Source organism: Watersipora subatra, chromosome 2, assembly GCF_963576615.1.
Source record: "Watersipora subatra chromosome 2, tzWatSuba1.1, whole genome shotgun sequence".
NCBI lineage: Eukaryota > Metazoa > Bryozoa > Gymnolaemata > Cheilostomatida > Watersiporidae > Watersipora > Watersipora subatra.
The window spans coordinates 35,553,052-35,576,298 of record NC_088709.1 but is presented as its reverse complement, the minus strand read 5'-3'; the positions used below and the strand labels follow the sequence as shown (position 1 = coordinate 35,576,298).

Sequence of the window (23,247 nt, the reverse complement as noted above, 5' to 3'; positions counted from 1 at the left end):
GTTGAGTGTCCAGTCTGATATCTGGTAGAATGGGTATTTTGGCTAAGCTTTACTATCTTCATGAACTGGTTTGTAGTTGAGTGTCCAGTCTGATATATGGTAGAATGGGTATTTTGACTAAGCTATACTATCTTCATGAACTGGTTTGTAGTTGAGTGTCCAGTCTGATATATGATAGAATGGGTATTTTGACTAAGCTATACTATCTTCATGAACTGGTTTGTAGTTGAGTGTCCAGTCTGATATATGGTCGAATGGGTATTTTGGCTAAGCCATACTATCTTCATGAACTGGTTTGTAGTTGAGTGTCCAGTCTGATAGATGGTAGAATGGGTATTTTGGCTAAGCTATACTATTTTCATGAACTGGTTTGTAGTTGAGTGTCCAGTTTGATATATGGTAGAATGGGTATTTTGGCTAAGCTTTACTATCTTCATGACCAGGTTTGTAGTTGAGTGTCCAGTCTGATATATGGTAGAATGGGTATTCTGGCTAAGCTATACTATCTTCATGAACTGGTTTGTAGTTGAGTGTCCAGTCTGATATATGGTAGAATGGGTATTTTGGCTAAGCTATACTATCTTCATGAACTGGTTTGTAGTTGAGTGTCCAGTCTGATATATGGTAGAATGGATAATTTGGCTAAGCTATACTATCTTCATGAACTGGTTTGTAGTTGAGTGTCCAGTCTGATATATGGTAGAATGGGTATTTTGACTAAGCTATACTATCTTCATGAACTGGTTTGTAGTTGAGTGTCCAGTCTGATATATGGTAGAATGGATAATTTGGCTAAGCTATACTATCTTCATGAACTGGTTTGTAGTTGAGTGTCCAGTCTGATATATGGTAGAATGGGTATTTTGGCTAAGCTATACTATCTTCATGAACTGGTTTGTAGTTGAGTGTCCAGTCTGATATATGGTAGAATGGATATTTTGGCTAAGCTATACTATCTTCATGAACTGGTTTGTAGTTGAGTGTCCAGTCTGATATATGGTAGAATGGATATTTTGGCTAAGCTATACTATCTTCATGAACTGGTTTGTAGTTGAGTGTCCAGTCTGATATATGGTAGAATGGGTATTTTGGCTAAGCTATACTATCTTCATGAACTGGTTTGTAGTTGAGTGTCCAGTCTGATATATGGTAGAATGGGTATTTTGGCTAAGCTATACTATCTTCATGAACTGGTTTGTAGTTGAGTGTCCAGTCTGATATATGGTAGAATGGATAATTTGGCTAAGCTATACTATCTTCATGAACTGGTTTGTAGTTGAGTGTCCTGTCTGATAGATGGTAGAATGGGTATTTTGGCTAAGCTATACTATCTTCATGAACTGGTTTGTAGTTGAGTGTCCAGTCTGATATATGGTAGAATGGGTATTTTGGCTAAGCTATACTATCTTCATGAACTGGTTTGTAGTTGAGTGTCCAGTCTGATATATGGTAGAATGGGTATTTTGGCTAAGCTATACTATCTTCATGAACTGGTTTGTAGTTGAGTGTCCAGTCTGATATATGGTAGAATGGATAATTTGGCTAAGCTATACTATCTTCATGAACTGGTTTGTAGTTGAGTGTCCTGTCTGATATATGGTAGAATGGATATTTTGGCTAAGCTATACTATCTTCATGAACTGGTTTGCAGTTGAGTGTCCAGTCTGATATATGGTAGAATGGATATTTTGGCTAAGCTATACTATCTTCATGAACTGGTTTGTAGTTGAGTGTCCAGTCTGATATATGGTAGAATGGGTATTTTGGCTAAGCTATACTATCTTCATGAACTGGTTTGTAGTTGAGTGTCCAGTCTGATATATGGTAGAATGGATATTTTGGCTAAGCTATACTATCTTCATGAACTGGTTTGTAGTTGAGTGTCCAGTCTGATAGATGGTAGAATGGGTATTTTGACTAAGCTATACTATCTTCATGAACTGGTTTGTAGTTGAGTGTCCAGTCTGATATATGGTAGAATGGATATTTTGGCTAAGCTATACTATCTTCATGAACTGGTTTGTAGTTGAGTGTCCAGTCTGATATATGGTAGAATGGGTATTTTGACTAAGCTATACTATCTTCATGAACTGGTTTGTAGTCGAGTGTCCAGTCTGATATATGGTAGAATGGGTATTTTGGCTAAGCTATACTATCTTCATGAACTGGTTTGTAGTTGAGTGTCCAGTCTGATATATGGTAGAATGGATAATTTGGCTAAGCTATACTATCTTCATGAACTGGTTTGTAGTTGAGTGTCCAGTCTGATATATGGTAGAATGGGTATTTTGACTAAGCCATACTATCTTCATGAACTGGTTTGTAGTTGAGTGTCCAGTCTGATATATGGTAGAATGGGTATTTTGGCTAAGCTATACTATCTTCATGAACTGGTTTGTAGTTGAGTGTCCAGTCTGATATATGGTAGAATGGGTATTTTGGCTAAGCTATACTATCTTCATGAACTGGTTTGTAGTTGAGTGTCCAGTCTGATATATGGTAGAATGGGTATTTTGACTAAGCTATACTATCTTCATGAACTGGTTTGTAGTTGAGTGTCCAGTCTGATATATGGTAGAATGGGTATTTTGACTAAGCTATACTATCTTCATGAACTGGTTTGTAGTTGAGTGTCCAGTCTGATATATGGTAGAATGGATATTTTGGCTAAGCTATACTATCTTCATGAACTGGTTTGTAGTTGAGTGTCCAGTCTGATATCTGGTAGAATGGGTATTTTGGCTAAGCTATACTATCTTCATGAACTGGTTTGTAGTTGAGTGTCCAGTCTGATATATGGTAGAATGGGTATTTTGGCTAAGCTATACTATCTTCATGAACTGGTTTGTAGTTGAGTGTCCAGTCTGATATATGGTAGAATGGATATTTTGGCTAAGCTATACTATCTTCATGAACTGGTTTGTAGTTGAGTGTCCAGTCTGATATATGGTAGAATGGGTATTCTGGCTAAGCTATACTATCTTCATGAACTGGTTTGTAGTTGAGTGTCCAGTCTGATATATGGTAGAATGGGTATTTTGACTAAGCTATACTATCTTCATGAACTGGTTTGTAGTTGAGTGTCCAGTCTGATATATGGTAGAATGGGTATTTTGGCTAAGCTTTACTATCTTCATGAACTGGTTTGTAGTTGAGTGTCCAGTCTGATATATGGTAGAATGGGTATTTTGGCTAAGCTATACTATCTTCATGAACTGGTTTGTAGTTGAGTGTCCAGTCTGATATATGGTAGAATGGGTATTTTGGCTAAGCTTTACTATCTTCATGAACTGGTTTGTAGTTGAGTGTCCAGTCTGATATATGGTAGAATGGGTATTTTGGCTAAGCTATACTATCTTCATGAACTGGTTTGTAGTTGAGTGTCCAGTCTGATATCTGGTAGAATGGGTATTCTGGCTAAGCTATACTATCTTCATGAACTGGTTTGTAGTTGAGTGTCCAGTCTGATATATGGTAGAATGGGTATTTTGGCTAAGCTATACTATCTTCATGAACTGGTTTGTAGTTGAGTGTCCAGTCTGATATATGGTAGAATGGGTATTCTGGCTAAGCTATACTATCTTCATGAACTGGTTTGTAGTTGAGTGTCCAGTCTGATATCTGGTAGAATGGGTATTCTGGCTAAGCTATACTATCCTCATGAACTGGTTTGTAGTTGAGTGTCCAGTCTGATATATGGTAGAATGGGTATTTTGACTAAGCTATACTATCTTCATGAACTGGTTTGTAGTTGAGTGTCCAGTCTGATATATGGTAGAATGGGTATTTTGGCTAAGCTTTACTATCTTCATGAACTGGTTTGTAGTTGAGTGTCCAGTCTGATATATGGTAGAATGGATATTTTGGCTAAGCTATACTATCTTCATGAACTGGTTTGTAGTTGAGTGTCCAGTCTGATATATGGTAGAATGGGTATTTTGGCTAAGCTATACTATCTTCATGAACTGGTTTGTAGTTGAGTGTCCAGTCTGATATATGGTAGAATGGGTATTTTGGCTAAGCCATACTATCTTCATGAACTGGTTTGTAGTTGAGTGTCCAGTCTGATATACGGTCGAATGGGTATTTTGGCTAAGCTTTACTATCTTCATGAACTGGTTTGTAGTTGAGTGTCCAGTCTGATATATGGTAGAATGGGTATTTTGACTAAGCTATACTATCTTCATGAACTGGTTTGTAGTTGAGTGTCCAGTCTGATATATGATAGAATGGGTATTTTGACTAAGCTATACTATCTTCATGAACTGGTTTGTAGTTGAGTGTCCAGTCTGATATATGGTAGAATGGGTATTTTGGCTAAGCTATACTATCTTCATGAACTGGTTTGTAGTTTAGTGTCTAGTCTGATATATGGTAGAATGGGTATTTTGGCTAAGCTATACTATCTTCATGAACTGGTTTGTAGTTGAGTGTCCAGTCTGATATATGGTAGAATGGGTATTTTGGCTAAGCTTTACTATCTTCATGACCAGGTTTGTAGTTGAGTGTCCAGTCTGATATATGGTAGAATGGGTATTTTGGCTAAGCCATACTATCTTCATGAACTGGTTTGTAGTTGAGTGTCCAGTCTGATAGATGGTAGAATGGGTATTTTGGCTAAGCTATACTATCTTCATGAACTGGTTTGTAGTTGAGTGTCCAGTCTGATATATGGTAGAATGGGTATTTTGACTAAGCTATACTATCTTCATGAACTGGTTTGTAGTTGAGTGTCCAGTCTGATATATGGTAGAATGGATAATTTGGCTAAGCTATACTATCTTCATGAACTGGTTTGTAGTTGAGTGTCCAGTCTGATATATGGTAGAATGGGTATTTTGGCTAAGCTATACTATCTTCATGAACTGGTTTGTAGTTGAGTGTCCAGTCTGATATATGGTAGAATGGGTATTTTGGCTAAGCTATACTATCTTCATGAACTGGTTTGTAGTTGAGTGTCCAGTCTGATATATGGTAGAATGGGTATTTTGGCTAAGCTATACTATCTTCATGAACTGGTTTGTAGTTGAGTGTCCAGTCTGATATATGGTAGAATGGATAATTTGGCTAAGCTATACTATCTTCATGAACTGGTTTGTAGTTGAGTGTCCAGTCTGATATATGGTAGAATGGATATTTTGGCTAAGCTATACTATCTTCATGAACTGGTTTGTAGTTGAGTGTCCAGTCTGATATATGGTAGAATGGGTATTTTGGCTAAGCTATACTATCTTCATGAACTGGTTTGTAGTTGAGTGTCCAGTCTGATATATGGTAGAATGGGTATTTTGGCTAAGCTATACTATCTTCATGAACTGGTTTGTAGTTGAGTGTCCAGTCTGATATCTGGTAGAATGGGTATTTTGGCTAAGCTATACTATCTTCATGAACTGGTTTGTAGTTGAGTGTCCAGTCTGATATATGGTAGAATGGGTATTCTGGCTAAGCTATACTATCTTCATGAACTGGTTTGTAGTTGAGTGTCCAGTCTGATATATGGTAGAATGGGTATTTTGGCTAAGCTATACTATCTTCATGAACTGGTTTGTAGTTGAGTGTCCAGTCAGATATATGGTAGAATGGGTATTTTGACTAAGCTATACTATCTTCATGAACTGGTTTGTAGTTGAGTGTCCAGTCTGATATATGGTAGAATGGGTATTTTGGCTAAGCTATACTATCTTCATGAACTGGTTTGTAGTTGAGTGTCCAGTCTGATATATGGTAGAATGGGTATTTTGACTAAGCTATACTATCTTCATGAACTGGTTTGTAGTTGAGTGTCCAGTCTGATATATGGTAGAATGGGTATTTTGGCTAAGCTATACTATCTTCATGAACTGGTTTGTAGTTGAGTGTCCAGTCTGATAGATGGTAGAATGGGTATTCTGGCTAAGCTATACTATCTTCATGAACTGGTTTGTAGTTGAGTGTCCAGTCTGATATATGGTAGAATGGGTATTTTGGCTAAGCTATACTATCTTCATGAACTGGTTTGTAGTTGAGTGTCCAGTCTGATAGATGGTAGAATGGGTATTTTGGCTAAGCTATACTATCTTCATGAACTGGTTTGTAGTTCAGTGTCCAGTCTGATATATGGTAGAATGGGTATTTTGGCTAAGCTATACTATCTTCATGAACTGGTTTGTAGTTGAGTGTCCAGTCTGATATATGGTAGAATGGGTATTTTGGCTAAGCTTTACTATCTTCATGAACTGGTTTGTAGTTGAGTGTCCAGTCTGATATATGGTAGAATGGGTATTTTGGCTAAGCTTTACTATCTTCATGACCAGGTTTGTAGTTTAGTGTCTAGTCTGATATATGGTAGAATGGGTATTTTGGCTAAGCTATACTATCTTCATGAACTGGTTTGTAGTTGAGTGTCCAGTCTGATATATGGTAGAATGGGTATTTTGACTAAGCTTTACTATCTTCATGAACTGGTTTGTAGTTGAGTGTCCAGTCTGATATATGGTAGAATGGGTATTTTGGCTAAGCTTTACTATCTTCATGAACTGGTTTGTAGTTGAGTGTCCAGTCTGATATATGGTAGAATGGGTATTTTGGCTAAGCTATACTATCTTCATGAACTGGTTTGTAGTTGAGTGTCCAGTCTGATATATGGTAGAATGGGTATTTTGGCTAAGCTATACTATCTTCATGAACTGGTTTGTAGTTGAGTGTCCAGTCTGATATATGGTAGAATGGGTATTTTGGCTAAGCTTTACTATCTTCATGAACTGGTTTGTAGTTGAGTGTCCAGTCTGATATATGGTAGAATGGGTATTTTGGCTAAGCTTTACTATCTTCATGACCAGGTTTGTAGTTTAGTGTCTAGTCTGATATATGGTAGAATGGGTATTTTGGCTAAGCTATACTATCTTCATGAACTGGTTTGTAGTTGAGTGTCCAGTCTGATATATGGTAGAATGGGTATTCTGGCTAAGCTATACTATCTTCATGAACTGGTTTGTAGTTGAGTGTCCAGTCTGATATATGGTAGAATGGGTATTTTGGCTAAGCTATACTATCTTCATGAACTGGCTTGTAGTTGAGTGTCCAGTCTGATATATGGTAGAATGGATATTTTGGCTAAGCTATACTATCTTCATGAACTGGTTTGTAGTTGAGTGTCCAGTCAGATATATGGTAGAATGGGTATTTTGACTAAGCTATACTATCTTCATGAACTGGTTTGTAGTTGAGTGTCCAGTCTGATATATGGTAGAATGGGTATTCTGGCTAAGCTATACTATCTTCATGAACTGGTTTGTAGTTGAGTGTCCAGTCTGATATATGGTAGAATGGGTATTTTGGCTAAGCTATACTATCTTCATGAACTGGTTTGTAGTTGAGTGTCCAGTCTGATATCTGGTAGAATGGGTATTTTGGCTAAGATATACTATCTTCATGAACTGGTTTGTAGTTGAGTGTCCAGTCTGATATATGGTAGAATGGGTATTTTGACTAAGCTATACTATCTTCATGAACTGGTTTGTAGTTGAGTGTCCAGTCTGATATATGGTAGAATGGGTATTTTGGCTAAGCTTTACTATCTTCATGAACTGGTTTGTAGTTGAGTGTCCAGTCTGATATATGGTAGAATGGGTATTTTGGCTAAGCTTTACTATCTTCATGACCAGGTTTGTAGTTTAGTGTCTAGTCTGATATATGGTAGAATGGGTATTTTGGCTAAGCTATACTATCTTCATGAACTGGTTTGTAGTTGAGTGTCCAGTCTGATATATGGTAGAATGGGTATTTTGGCTAAGCTTTACTATCTTCATGAACTGGTTTGTAGTTGAGTGTCCAGTCTGATATATGGTAGAATGGGTATTCTGGCTAAGCTATACTATCTTCATGAACTGGTTTGTAGTCGAGTGTGCAGTAAACGATGGTCATGTACTCAGTTAATGTTTGTGCATGACAATAATTTTTCACCTGTATCTGTTACTAAAAACTTGTGCAGAATCAAAATAAGCAAATCGCTTTGTTGCCTTTACGTATTTGCATAAAAAATCTTCTTTGCACTGCTTTCAAAGAAGATATATAATTGTATGCTTATGTATAGTTTAATTATTTGATGTAAAGATTTTTGATATTAAAGAGAGTGTAACAGCAGACGATAGCCGGGCTCAGTGCCAAGTGGAGCCAGCAAAACTGGATGGCGATGGCAAGGCCAGAAAACCGGCTTGGCCCTTCCGAGCTGGGAGGCACTTTGATAGGCCTTGCCAAGAAGAGACAGAGCCAGCCCTCAATCTGGCTAGAAGTACAGCTGGCTAACCGTTGGCCTGTATCACAGGTGTACCGACCACCGAGCCGACAGAGAAAAAGGCCGACCTGTGATCGAGCCGGCAGATGAACAAGTGGTCTGCTACTGAGTCAGCCTTGAAGGACTGACCTGATACCTTGATAGCCGCTCTACCTGTCTACCTATACACACTCCTGACTGTATCTATATACAAATATATGTACACCTGACCTATATACAAATATACGCACTCCTGACTGTATCTATATACAAATATACGCACTCCTGACTGTATCTATATACAAATATACGCACTCCTGACTAACTATATACAAATATACGCACTCCTGACTGTAGCTATATACAAATATACGCACTCCTGACTGTATCTATATACAAATATACACACTCCTGACTGTATCTATATACAAATCTCAGTGTTTGTCTGGCCGTCTGTCTAATTATAGTGATAAAGTTTTACGAAATGAAAATTGGCTTCACACTGGATTTACATGTAAATTCAGAAATTCAAGGTCTGCAGACCAGCGATCTACTACACTAAATTGTTCTTGCCATACTGTGGCATAACAGTGCACATATGCATCCCTTGCGAAAAAACCAGCATGCTATAAATTTATGATTGCGTTATAGATCATTGCACATAATGTAATAAGCTAGTTTCAGATGTAGGAAACAGATGGATCTTATTATAGTAAATTACTAGCTTTATTAACTATTATAAGTTTATTATTAGTATAATACTAATCAAATTCAATGGGTAATTATTTATTGCAATGCGCGACATTAACCTAATCCCACGACCAAACAATAGTGGAACGATTGATTGGGAGATTTATGATAAATGCACATGTGCACACAACTCCCAAAGAATTATCCGTTAACAGCCGTCACCAAACCCTTGTTATGAAATCCTATCAAAAAATTTAACTATTTTTCAGTAAAGTCATTTAGGTATAGTAATGATACAAAACGCATACAAACCTATTTAAATATGTTACCAAGCCTTTGAAAGGTTACCTCAAATTTCTAAAACTAACCCATCTGATCGGATTATACATAAATAGACAGATTTATTAGGACGAAAATCGTCACAAAAAGCTTGAAAAGCTTGGTTTAATAAAAGTTAAGACCGGAAATTGAAACGCCGAGGAACAGAGAATAGAACGATAAAGTCTTGCGAATTTCACGAAAAAAACATCCACTTTTCACCAGTTTATAGCATTGTTCCCAAGGTTTCGGCAATTAACATAGGAGTACAGAAATCGTTTCATTCTTGTCGATTTCCATTTTTTCATTTCATTTGCTGACACATTTGAGTACTTTCGTATTCTAACTGATGTCCAACGAAGTATAAGTAAAGCAAATGACGATGATAGTTTTTAACAGTTCTTATGAGATTATTACATAATTAATTATAAGTTTGGATGACTACAGAACAATGACTACGTAGTACAGATTTTCTAAAAATCTAACGCAGTGTATGTAGCCTAAAGCGAAAGACGATGATATTTTTTTCTAACGGTTCTAATGAGATTATTACAATAATTAATTATAGGTTTGGATGACTACGAACAATGGCTACGTAGTACAGATTTTCTAAAAATCTATATCAGTGCATTTTGCTTCTAATATTGGCTGATATTGCATTTCTCTTTTTGCAGGAGGAGAGATATAAACATATAATCTTTTCCTTTCATTATTGCTATTTGTTGTATATAATAACACCCAGTACATTACATCTACTATTGCAGTTATCCTATTTGACTGCTAATATTGCATTTCTCAACCATCAGTACCCTTTCTTTTTTCCAATATCACTTTGGGCGTGGGCTGTATGACAGTGGAATTTCTAGTATATATATTTGAAAAATATATGTTTGCCTGGGTTACTCATAGTGATGTGGTTCCTTGTGGGGTAGCAAAGGAATGCAGCGGTTTCCTTTACAAAAGTAAAATACTTTATGTTTAGAGCTTCGTGTAAAGTGACAAATAAATACTACTAGAAATTCCACTGTCATACAGCCCACGACCAAAGTGATATTGGAAAAAAGAAAGGGTACTGATGGTTGAGAAATGCAATATTAGCAGTCAAATAGGATAACTGCAATGGTAGCTGTAATGTACTGGGTGTTATTATATACAACAAATAGCAATAATGAAAGGAAAAGATTATATGTTTATATCTCTTCTCCTGCAAAAAAAGAAATGCAATATTGGCCAATATTAGAAGTAAAATGCACTGATATTATTAGAATAACCAATATTATTTATATAGTAATAATAAAAAACCAATGCACAATTTTGTTTACATTTCAAAACGGCATAGCTAACCATATCACGAAGTTGTGATATTTATATAGATTTTTAGAAAATTTGTACTACGTAGTCATTGTCCTGTAGTCATCCAAACTTATAATTAATTATTGCAATAATCTCATTAGAACCGTTAGAAAAAATATCATCGTCATGCCTTTACTTACACTGCGTTAGATTTTTAGAAAGTCTGTACTACGTAGTCATTGTTCTGTAGTCATCCAAACTTATAATTAATTATTGTAATAATCTCATAAGAAACGTTAAAAAATATCATCGTCATTTGCTTTACTTATACTGCGTTGGACATCAGTTAGAATGGGAAAGTATTCAAAGTGTCGGCAAATGAAAATGAAAAAATTGAAATCAGCAAAAATGAAACGATTTCTGTACTCCTATGTTAATTGCCAAAACCTTCGGCAATTCGACAATGCTATAGACTGGTGAAAAGTGCACGTTATTTTTTCGTGAAATGCGCAAGACTTCATTGTTCTATTATCTGTCTCTCGGCGTTTCAATTTTTGGTCTTAACTTTTATTAAACCAAGCTTTTCAAGTGTTTTGTGGCAATTTTCGTTGAAATTAATCTGTCTATTTGTGTATAATCCGATCAGATGGGTAAGTTTTAAGATAATACCGACGGTTTACAAAGACTTGGTAACATATTTAAATAGGTTTAAATGTGTTGTGTATCATTATTATACTTTAACGACTTTACATAACGGTGCTTAAACTTGTTGATGAAATTTCTTGACGAGGGTTCGTCTCATTGTTGATGAATAATTTTTGTAAGTTGTGTGCGTATGCATTTATCATAAAAACTCCCACACTTCGCTCCGCTCGTTTGGTCGTACTCTCAGAACACTAAAACCTCCCATGGCAAGTCTACCATGACTCATATTCTTACTTTCACAAGTACTCTCAGAACACTAGAACCTCCCATGGCTAAGTCTACCATGACTCATATTCTTGCTTTCACACGTACTCTCAGAAGACTAGAACCTCCCATGGCTAAGTCTACCATGACTCATATTCTTACTTTCACACGTACTCTCAGAGAACTAGAACCTCCCATGGCTAAGTCTACCATGACTCATATTCTTACTTTCACACGTACTCTCAGAGCACTAGAACCTCCCATGGCAAGTCTACCATGACTCATATTCTTACTTTCACAAGTACTATCAGAGCACTAGAACCTCCCATGGCTAAGTCTACCATGACTCATATTCTTACTTTCACACGTACGCTCAGAGCACTAAAACCTCCCATGGCTAAGTCTACCATGACTCATATTCTTACTTTCACACGCACTCTCAGAGAACTAGAACCTCCCATGGCTAAGTCTACCATGACTCATATTCTTACTTTCACAAGTACTCTCAGAACACTAGAACCTCCCATGGCAAGTCTACCATGACTCATATTCTTACTTTCACAAGTACTATCAGAGCACTAGAACCTCCCATGGCAAGTCTACCATGACTCATATTCTTACTTTCACAAGTACTCTCAGAACACTAGAACCTCCCATGGCTAAGTCTACCATGACTCATATTCTTACTTTCACAAGTACTCTCAGAACACTAGAACCTCCCATGGCAAGTCTACCATGACTCATATTCTTACTTTCACAAGTACTATCAGAGCACTAGAACCTCCCATGGCAAGTCTACCATGACTCATATTCTTACTTTCACACGTACGCTCAGAGCACTAAAACCTCCCATGGCTAAGTCTACCATGACTCATATTCTTACTTTCACACGCACTCTCAGAGCACTAGAACCTCCCATGGCAAGTCTACCATGACTCATATTCTTACTTTCACAAGTACTCTCAGAACACTAGAACCTCCCATGGCTAAGTCTACCATGACTCATATTCTTACTTTCACACGTACTCTCAGAGCACTAGAACCTCTCATGGCTAAGTCTACCATGACTCATATTCTTACTTTCACACACACTCTCAGAGCACTAGAACCTCCCATGGCAAGTCTACCATGACTCATATTCTTACTTTCACACACACTCTCAGAGCACTAGAACCTCCCATGGCAAGTCTACCATGACTCATATTCTTACTTTCACAAGTACTCTCAGAGCACTAGAACCTCCCATGGCAAGTCTACCATGACTCAAAAACCTATTCTATTGCTCACCTACTAAAAAAAGAGATGGTGCATACAAGAAGAAGGAGACAACCCACCCTAACCACATCCTCCTTCACATCTTGGTAGCTGAAGTGCTTTCGCGCTGTATGACCACCTGACTGGGGACGATTAGTGAGACGCTTTAGACGGTCAGACTTGACACTAACCTGAATAGAATAAACATTCAGATCTAACTTTTTCTTCTGCATGTAGTTAGTTAATGTCACCAGTATTATATGTGTAAAACTTATATCTAAACAATAGGCTATCAATGTTATATTATGTTATAATATTATGTATGTTGGGTACTAGTCACGCAATAATGCATTTCAACTGGCTTCTAGTGCATCAGTACAATTGTACAAGATATATATATATATATATATATATATATATATATATATATATACATATATATACATATATATATACATACACATATACACATATATATACATACACATATACACATATATATACATATATATATACATACACATATATATATACATACACATATATATATACATATATATACATACACATATATATATACATATATATATATATACATACACATATATATACATATATATATACATACACATATATATATACATATATATATACATACACATATATATACATATATATATACATACACATATATATATATACATACACATATATATATATACATACACATATATATATACATACACATATATATATACATATATATATACATACACATATACACATATATATATATATACATACACATATACACATATATATATACATATATGTATATGTATATATACATATATATATATATATATATATATATACATATACATATATATATACATACACATATATATATATATATATATACATACACATATATATATACATATATATATACATACACATATATATATATACATATATATATATACATACACATATATATATATATAGCTATATGTTAGCTCCTGAATAGTTAGTTATGTACAATGCGAAATTCAGAAAACAATTATATTACCAGTTATTGCTGAAAAGAAAGCAAATCTTAAGTTTTGTTCATTACTTAACACGAGTGTAGTTGTACTTGCATGTACTACTTTATATCACGGATTTTGTAGAAGTCGTCTCATCACTTGCTACAAGAAAATGCTTAATACTGATATACTTGGCAAAAACTTTCAAAGTCTATGTGATAATCCAAGCTTACGATGTTGACATAGTAACAAAAACTTAGTCTTGTTATAACAAAAGCTGAGCGCATATCTGACCATGCGTATATGCTGCATACATGCATATTAAACAACACTGCTGTTTGAAGTAACCTCTCACTGAATAGCAGATCTCTCTGTGTTTTAACCTAAATATGTAGCAAAATATGGAAAAGGCTGACTAGGCCTACTCCAAAAAGATAACTTAATTGAATGTTTGAAGTGGCCAAACTATTATCTCAACTACTTTAAGGCTAACACAAACCGTTGATCTAGAGGTAATTTCTGTAGACGGTGGACGAACACCAGCGCTGGAGCTTGTGCGCTGACTAGTTGGCGCAGACGATCGGGATTTAGAAGTCAGGCTTCTGAACTCCTTTAACAGAAAAGAAAAACTAGCTTAGCTTTTTTGGGTGAGATGCATACATAATGAATAAATGGAATGTATTTGCATATACTTCCCATTGATTTGCAAACAGAAAAAAATTGTGTAATGTCGCTATTCTAAGGCAAAAAAATGATAAGGCTTCTAAACTTGGCCTTTGAGTAATATGTAGGCAAAGTTAGTTTAAAATGTTGCAGAATGGCAAGATCTACAAAGGGATCTACAAAGGGATCTACAAAGAAAAACATTTGACAACAAAGTTTCCTTTAACAAGCACAATCTTGGACCCCTATGATCCCTAGTGTCCATAATCCCTAGTGTTTATAATCCCAGTGTTCCTAATCCCAAGTGTTCATAATCCCCAGTGTTCCTAATCCCCAGTGTTCATAATCCAACTGGGAATACTTTAATTACTCCCAAATATGGCTAGTCTGACATGACAAGCTTTTTAACAGCCCGATTTTCAACTTAGAGCAAATCTAGAATCAACAAGCAGTAGCTATATATATATAAATATATATTATATATATAGAAATATATATTATATATATATTTATATATAAAGTTAGTCTGATTGTGGTGACTTCATGTATAAAGTGCTCCACTTGAAAAGGAGCAAAATTAAAACAAGTTATAGAGCGACTAAAATTTATTGCACTACAATATTGTTTCATATGGTTTACAGTAAAATCGAAAGTACAGCTTCAAATCTCAGCAAACCACACTTAGTCGCTCTATAACTTATTATATATATAAGGTTACAGTTCCAGCAGAATCTATCCATCAAAAATTTGAATATGTCGATACTGGTACCTCTCGATACTGGTACCTCTCGATACCGGTACAAATGTAAAAATGGGATATCGGACTGTCTTTGTCTGACCGAACGGAAAGAGAATGTAGAGGGTATTCCTAGTCAAGATAACACAATTTTTCGCATGAAAAGTATTGACCTTGACTGCGATTTTGCAATTCAACTTTACGAAAAACTGAAAATAGATGTTTACGAAACCGCAAAAAAAGCATTACGTTTCATGGAGTAAATATAATGCATTGTTTTAATTAATACGTCATTTAGCATGTGCCATCAAAAAAGAGTGTACACAGTATATAGAAAGAGCTGTAAATCGTAGACTGGTGGTTAGGCAGAGCTGTAAATCGTAGACTGGTGGTTAAGCAGAGCTGTAAATTGTAGACTGGTGGTTAGGCAAATGGATTACCAACCTGAGGTTGTGATTTTCATATATAAGTTCAAATCCAGCAAATTGCGAAAATTGAGAGACCGACGGAGCGAGACCGACGGAGCGAGATCGACGGGGTGAGACCGACGGTGCGAAACCGACGGGGCGAGACCGACGGGGCGAGACCGACGGGGTGAGACCGACGGGGCGAGACCGACGGAGCGAGACCGACAGAGAAAGATCGACAAAGCGAGACCGACGGAGCGAGACCGACAGAGAAAGATCGACAGAGCGAGACCGACAGAGCAAGAGCGACAGAGAGAGAGACCGAAAGAGCGAGACCGACAGAACGAGATCGACGGAGCGAGACCCACAGAGAGAGATCGACAGAGCGAGATCGACAGAGCGAGACCGATAGAGCGAGACCGACAGAGCGAGATCGACCGAGCGAGATCGACAGAGTGAGATCGGACAGCGTGAGATCGACAGAGCAAGATCAACAGAGTAAGACTGGTAGGGTGACATCAACAGGATGAGATGATCAGGGTGAGGACGCCTGGGCGAGGACTAATATAGTGAGGTCGTTGGAACAAGATCGTTGGAGCGAGGTCGTTAGAGCGATATAGTTACAGTGAGATCATTAGAGCCAGAAGGTTAGAGCAGAGACTGTTAAGGGGTGGTCACACGAGTGCCGAACCAAACTAAATGGCGTAAAATGACGTCGTTCTCAGCTGTAAAAAATTTGGCCGAAGACATTTCTGGCCAAAATGAACCAATTCGGTCATGCTCGAAATTTCGTGGCCGAACCCTTGCTCTTACTGGCTGGTTAAAATTATAGATATCTAGCGAGCACGCGTCACATTTCTCCTTACGTGCATGTGAGTAAAGTTAAAAAAGAAATGGGATGATACTTTTATTTCGTTAAATAAACAACATGAAGCAATTTACGACAAGGTTCACCCGGACTTGTGATTGTGTTGCATAAATGTAACATGTTGCACTCAAGTTTTGCATAAATGTAAGAGAATGGTTGCGATTTTCTTTTGTGTAGAATATAATTAAGGTGTCATATTCATCCTGATGAAGTATCGTTGACTGATGTATTTATGTAAAACCACAGTAGTATGATAAAGACTGTTATTTTTGGTTATGTACTCAGCATAGAAAAACATTCATATGTTAATAAAAAAACATAATTATGTTGATGGAAAGGGTTGGCAAAATCTTTGTATCGAGTGATTTATTTTGAGTCTCTATACATATGGTATCTAGGAAACGAAGGGACTTCGGATGCCGTGTGACATGTGCCACGAACCAAACCAGCCTCCGAACCGATCCTACGTCGGTTCGGTGTTCGTGTGACCACGCCTTCATAGTGAAGACAAAGTGAAAGTTACAGTGAAATATTCTCAACGAAAGCTATTCAAAATATTTTGCTGCTTACAGAAGAAGTTAAGATTCGACTGGCATTGGAAATGAGCCTTCCGCACTCCTTGTTGTCTATCCAGCCAGAAGGGCAAGACCTGCGGAGTCGAGGTTTTACCAGAGGAGGTTCTGAAAAGGCTCTGCAAAATAACTAGTAGAATTGAAATTTGAAAACATGAGTACTTGCAAAATAGTCAGGTGTTAGCCATGTTCAGCAACTAGTGGGATACAGTCAAAAAGTTTGAAAAGGATAGCTGCATGGGTTGACCTTATCAAGATAAACTAACTTGACCATGATTAGGCTGTATTATACAACAAGCGCTTTAGGTAAACTTTACACAAGCAATTGATAACTAATACGCTGTTTGCTTTTCTAAATGTAAATTTAATAAACTATGATGCACAGAGAGGGAGCAAACAGAAATAGTGAGAGAAACGTGAAGACCAGTTTTTGAAGAGTTGGTCAGAAAAGAAGTGAGTTCACCATTAAGTGAGCGCATAGCTCAAACCCTTTGACTTCACACTGAACATGATGAGCTAAGAGCAAATGAAGTATTCATAGCGAGTCCCATTTGTTCACTAATCTATGGCTGACAGTTAACTATACTTCAGCAAGTACATCAACACAATAACACAAAGCGAGGAGGAAAAAGTGACATGTTATATTAAAACATGAGAGAAATGAAATAACACAAAGCCTAAATTAAATTAAACGATTGACCCCATCAAGATTATCGCATATGATTGCAAATAGAGAAGCATTTTGTAAATCGATTTCAAATTACGAAAGGCCTCTTCCACTTCTACTTAACACGCATTCACAACCAGCTAGGAAAACCAACTCTGATGTGTTTGCAAACTTTAAGCGTTATTAAAATAATTGAACAAATTCGTGTAAAAAGATGTTTGTCAAATACATATATGTAGATATACATACACATACACATAGATATAGTAGAACAGATTCCACTTTAACTTCATGCGCACATGTACGTATATAATTGCACATATACATACATGTATATAATTGCACATATACATACATGTATGTTACTAGAATTTTTTGAATAAATTTGTACATGTAGGCATGTACACATCCATGCATGCATGCATGGATGTGTACATTATATGTGTTATACTAATTTCACTCATATTTTTCCCTATTTGAGGTACTTTATAGATTTCACAGGTCTCACAGTTTGCCATTTATATTTATTGACTTCAAAATTACGACAAAAAATTGCTGTAACTATTTTAGTAAAGCTGTATAAAATTACTAAAACTTAATTTTATTGAGATTAACAGAAAAATCACTTAATCCACTGTGTTACAGTAGTAGTAGTAGTGACAGTATAAGTAGTTACAGTAGTAGTAGTGACAGTATAAGTAGTGACAGTATAAGTAGTGACAGTATAAGTAGTGACAGTATAAGGAGTGACAGTATAAGTAGTTACAGTATTAGTAGTGACAGTATAAGTAGTGACAGTATTAGTAGTGACAGTATAAGTAGTGACAGTATTAGTAGTGACAGTATAAGTAGTTACAGTATTAGTAGTGACAGTATAAGTAGTTACAATATTAGTAGTGACAGTATAAGTAGTGACAGTATTAGTAGTGACAGTATAAGTAGTTACAGTAGTAGTAGTGATAGTATAAGTAGTAACAGTAGTAGTAGTGACAGTATAAGTAGTTACAGTAGTAGGAGTGACAGTATAAGTAGTGACAGTATAAGTAGTTACAGTATTAGTAGTGACAGTATAAGTAGTTACAGTATTAGTAGTGACAGTATCAGCAGTTACAGTATTAGTAGTGACAGTATAAGTAGTTACAGTATTAGTAGTGACAGTATAAGTAGTTACAATATTAGTAGTGACAGTATAAGTAGTTACAGTATTAGTAGTGACAGTATAAGTAGTGACAGTATTAAGAGTGACAGTATAAGTAGTTACAGTATTAGTAGTGACAGTATTAGTAGTGACAGTATAAGTAGTTACAGTATTAGTAGTGACAGTATAAGTAGTTACAGTATTAGTAGTGACAGTGTAAGTAGTGACAGTATTAGGAGTGACAGTATATGTAGTTACAGTATTAGTAGTGAAAGTATAAGTAGTGACAGTATAAGTAGTTACAGTATTAGTAGTTACAGTATTAGTAGTGACAGTATTAGTAGTGACAGTATTAGTAGAGACAGTATTAGTAGTGACAGTATTAGTAGTGACAGTATTAGTAGGAGTAATAGTCATATTAGTATAATTAGTCATAGCGGTAGTAGATATTAGTAATAGTGGTAGATATTAGTAGATATTAGTAGTAGTAGTAGATATTAGTAATAGTAGTAGATATTAGCAATAGTGGTACATATTAGTAGATATTAGTAACAGTAGTAGATATTAGTAGATAATAGTAATAGTGGTAGATATTAGTAGATATTAGTAAGAGTATTAGATATTAGTGATAGTGGTAGATATTAGTAATAGTGGTAGAATACAAAAAAGCAGTTAGTCTCAAAAAGAAACTAAATCATCAAACTCATCAAAATCTATATGCTTCTCTTAGAATCAGCAGTAAACTTGCTGTACAGTCATCTGCCAGTGTACACGTCGGATTGAGTGAATGTATCTGTTGAGATTTAAAAACCTGACGCTGTTTAGAGGAGGGAAAGAAATAACTTACACTGTAAGAGTCGGTTCAGGGTTACCGAAACCCTTTCGCTGACTTTTTGGTGGCTTAAAGGACCACTCGCCGAGTGTACCTGTCACATACTTTTCTGAGTTCTTGGTATACTTGGTATTACCACCACTTATGCCAACACCCATCCAAGGAGGCTGCAACAAACAAAAATGACGACAATTAATATTTTCTTGACTTTGGACCACCACGACTTTGGACCACCACGACTTTGGACCACCATGACTTTGTACCACCACGACTTTGGACCACCATAACTTTGGACCACCATAACTTTGGACCACCATAACTTTGGACCACCATGACTTTGGACCACCATGACTTTGTACCATCATGACTTTGTACCATCATGACTTTGTACCATCATGACTTTGTACCATCATGACTTTGGACCACCATGACTTTGGACCACCACGACTTTGGACCACCACGACTTTGGACCACCACGACTTTGGACCACCACGACTTTGGACCACCATGACTTTGGACCACCATAACTTTGGACCACCATAACTTTGGACCACCATGACTTTGGACCACCATGACTTTGTACCATCATGACTTTGTACCATCATGACTTTGTACCATCATGACTTTGGACCATCATGACTTTGGACCATCATGACTTTGGACCACCATGACTTTGGACCACCATGACTTTGGACCACCATGAGACTAATATACAAAGGAAGACTAAAATCTGATTGGTGAATAATTGAAATGACGTTGAGTCTACATATTGATCGTTTCATGCTCATTCTTAGACATACTTTAACTTATCCCAACTGATTAATTGTATTTTATATAATTTACCTTTCACAAATAATAGAAGTTATGAATTCAGAGATGAAAAACTCAACCGATACATTGCAAAATGAGAATAACGCTAATAGTTAGATATCTGTGTCTCCTGAAAACACAATGAATAAAGGACTCCTGCTCTATGAGATGACACAATATTACTCCTATTAACTATTATAACAATTTTACATTCTAATGAATATATTAAAATAGATTTTAGAAAGATTTGGTGAAGGCTAATATAGCATTAGATGTAATAGAATACGGAAGACTGAAGATAAAATCTCAACTTGATTCTAAACATCACATGTGAATATTCACTTACTAAATGATATCATTAAATACCAAATAAAGCAACAAGCCATGCGGGCTTTTCAAAGAAAATCACAAGCAGTTAATTCACATGCAAAACTTGGGTGTTTGCGCTCCATCGTAATGCCTATACAATTAGCATTAAACTGATAACTATATTGATACGAACACAATAAGCTGCCCTTTGCGGCGACTATTTTACGTAAGATGAATAATGGTTGCCAACAACAATTGATTGTGCATAACGACAAGGTATTAACAACAGTTATATTTGTTTGTACAATATATCAGATAGTTGAAGGGCGCTACAACCATGTTTGGCATCATCTTAGTATAAGAGCATCCCATGAGTTAGTTGTATCAACACAGCGTGATTTCCTATTTGCCTATAAAAACACAAACTGTTTTAGAACGATTTCCCGAGAGAGGAAAGTGAGAGAGGAAAGCGTTAGACATGTGTTTAAATGAAAGGCCAGGTGATTAAAGTATACTTTGAATCATTCTAAATTTAGCTAACAGGCTTTACAGGTTAAACTGATCATATTAAGCGCTTAATAGCGCAGTGACCTTGTCTGCTATTCAAGTAACGCTCTTCATCTGTATAACTAGGCCATCAAACTTTTGAGACATACCAATTAACACGAAACTCATTTGATAGCACAGCCTGTTTTCACTGACAAGCTGATTTAATGTCAAGCCAAATTTAAATCCTACAATAAATGGCCTATTCACCTTTGGTAAACCTTATATATGTAAATTCTATCAAGAAAAACAAAAGCCTGTCTTATTTTTTAAAGCTGATGAAATAACTTTAAACCAAAAACCACTAAAAGAAACTATGAAATCAAAATTTTGAAAAATCTAGAAAATACCATAGCAGCAATGACAGTAAAGCTTTCTTAACAGATTATAACTGGCAAACAGCAAACAAGCCAATATTCTGCAATTCACACCTACTATAGCGAGTGCAATACGAGACTGTGTGCAGACACCCGCAATGAAAGCAAAAAAGCGACAGAAAGAACGAACGCTATATGAAGCATTAGTACTGTACATACAATTGTACATAACAAATCACTATGAACCGTCATTACCTTATCATGGTAAACCCTGTCCATGAAATCTAAGAGAGGAGCTGGCTGTAGACAACAAAGAAAAAGACTGAAATGAATGAAGGATCTCAAGCATGCCAGATGGTAAGAAGCAAAGAAGCTTAGCGGAATCTTACGTAACTATGACTTACGTAACTATGACTTACGTAACTAACACAGCAATGACTATAGCTAGCTGGTCTACTTACACTGGTCTACTTACACTGGTCTACTTACACTGGTCTACTTACACTGGTCTACTTACACTGGTCTACTTACACTGGTCTACTTACACTGGTCTACTTACACTGGTCTACTTACACTGGTCTACTTACACTGGTCTACTTACACTGGTCTACTTACACTGGTCTACTTACACTGGTCTACTTACACTGGTCTACTTACACTGATCTACTTACACTGGTCTACTTACACTGGTCTACTTACACTGGTCTACTTACACTGGTCTACTTACACTGGTCTACTTACACTGGTCTACTTACACTGGTCTACTTACACTGGTCTACTTACACTGGTCTACTTACACTGGTCTACTTACACTGGTCTACTTACACTGGTCTACTTACACTGGTCTACTTACACTGGTCTACTTACACTGGTCTACTTACACTGGTCTACTTACACTGGTCTACTTACACTGGTCTACTTACACTGGTCTACTTACACTGGTCTACTTACACTGGTCTACTTACACTGGTTTACTTACACTGGTCTACTTACACTGGTCTACTTACACTGGTCTACTTACACTGGTCTACTTACACTGGTCTACTTACACTGGTCTACTTACACACTCTTCTAGGCTTTTCAATATATGCTTTTCCAACAAAAAAGTATTGCAATTAAACTTAAACTTACAAATTTTTAAACACATTGTTTGTAAAATTTAAAATAACGCCAAATCTATAACTCTACATCTAAATTGATAGCCAACAGATGATACTTGAAATTTTTAATGGCAAGTTTTGTAAGCGAAATTAAAAGAGTACAAACTAAAAATTTAACTTTAAACCAGCTGAAATTCTGATAAGCTAAGTTAGTTTACAATTTATCTAAGCTCATTTTGAGCAAGTAATGCTGGACATGTTTACCACTAAAAAACCAACAATGTCCCTACACTTAAGTTCAAATGCTTGTAAGATGTTTTACATGGTATTTCTGTATAAAGCATTATTAAGAGACTGTCTAATTATTTGCAGTAGTATCATATCATAGAAAACAATTATCATAGATTTTCAGCTGAGGAACGAGTTAACTACTTTGTATTCTTATAAAAATATTCGCTTATTATTTGGACATATGAAGCAGATCTCAAAATGAATAACCTTCGAAAAGTGTTATAGTTGAACTGTTTTAATAAACATCC

At 36.2% G+C, this 23,247-nt stretch overlaps 1 protein-coding gene across 2 annotated transcripts in view; it reads right to left on the bottom strand.

Annotated features, from left to right (window-relative positions):
- LOC137386997 (uncharacterized) overlaps window positions 1–23,247 on the bottom strand; it is a 72,801-nt gene that overhangs the window by 34,914 nt on the left and 14,640 nt on the right. Inside the window, exons 6-10 of one of the 2 annotated variants that reach the window (XM_068073268.1) lie at window positions 21,864–21,908; window positions 19,642–19,793; window positions 16,988–17,108; window positions 14,243–14,353; window positions 12,796–12,906 (exon numbers count right to left, since the gene is read on the bottom strand). In XM_068073268.1, coding sequence (XP_067929369.1) covers window positions 12,796–12,906; window positions 14,243–14,353; window positions 16,988–17,108; window positions 19,642–19,793; window positions 21,864–21,908 — 540 coding nt within the window. The remainder of the gene's footprint in view (window positions 1–12,795; window positions 12,907–14,242; window positions 14,354–16,987; window positions 17,109–19,641; window positions 19,794–21,863; window positions 21,909–23,247) is intronic. The other variant, XM_068073269.1, reaches the window with a different exon arrangement.